General features: G+C 49.2%; 1 protein-coding gene across 1 annotated transcript; it reads right to left on the bottom strand.

Annotated features, from left to right (window-relative positions):
* Positions 1-5: 5 nt before the first annotated feature.
* Positions 6-1,042, bottom strand: CSUI_011343 (uncharacterized protein; the record flags this gene model as incomplete). Its single annotated transcript, XM_068071443.1, has 1 exon — positions 6-1,042. A coding segment is annotated over one exon (289 nt), but the record flags the coding sequence as incomplete, so codon positions are not given.

Raw genomic sequence — 1,042 nt, 5'->3', positions numbered from 1 at the left:
CAAGAAATGCGGAAAGAACTGCTACATTCTACGTCTCCATGAAGAGAAAAACAAGAATAACGAGAACACGGCGGAAGAGATTGCGACTTGCCGTGAAGGAAAAGAAACTCTCTCCGCTGTGGAAGACGGCGATGTAAAAGAGAAGAAAGGAAGAAAGCAAAAACGATGAAGTGACTCTGCCCTTTTTTTTAGTAGCGTCATGATCAGGGCTCGTCGTCGGTCGTTTTCACTGGCGACTGCTGCTGCTTCGAAGGCCCTCGGTCGAATCCTCTCACAATAAGATAGTTTCGGTCATTTCTCGTTCAATCGACGGCTATATTGAGAAAGAGAAAAAACCACATGCCACCGACAATCATCGCCCCCGGTTTCAACAAGGATGTCCGTAGAGTCGCCAGCCCAAATGATGAAGAAGAGAGCCCTCGATTAAAAGCACGAAGACTAGAGAGAAGAACCATAGCCATGAGGGGCAGCGAGCGCCGGGGAATCAAAGAAAAATGGACGCCGCCACTCTGTTGGTTAGGCTGCCGCTACCCACACACAAAGAGACGCGCCACGACGGAACTAGAAAAATATATTAAGGAACAAAATTACTACTAAGGCGTCAGATAATGGATTGATGATCGGAAGCCGTTGATTTCTCCTTACGGTTGTGTCTTCAAGTCGTAACGCCCTTCTGCGTGTCAGGCACCAGAGAGAGCCCGTACCTCAAAGCATGAATGCTTGATGGAATGACTAGTACTATTACTACTACTACTATTGGAACAGGCACAATGTCGAAGAGGAAGAAGGGGAGTAGTGAACCGGAAACGACAAGCGCGCGTAAAACAGTAGATGCCAACAATTACAGCCCGGAAGGATTGTTGCTAGAGACGATGTGAGGGAGGGGCACCGTAACGGACAACGGGCAGCAGCGGAGCACAAACGACAATAATAGTGAGGCGCAGACCGCGTTGTACAGCGTAGGCTGCTGGTACCACTGCTACTACTCGTAACAGGACTGCGACTAGGACTAGTACCCCTCGAGGTAACCCTCAACACACGG

This window comes from Cystoisospora suis (genome assembly GCF_002600585.1).
Source record: "Cystoisospora suis strain Wien I chromosome Unknown contig_10969, whole genome shotgun sequence".
Lineage (NCBI taxonomy): Eukaryota > Apicomplexa > Conoidasida > Eucoccidiorida > Sarcocystidae > Cystoisospora > Cystoisospora suis.
This window is presented reverse-complemented; position numbering and strand designations above follow the sequence as displayed.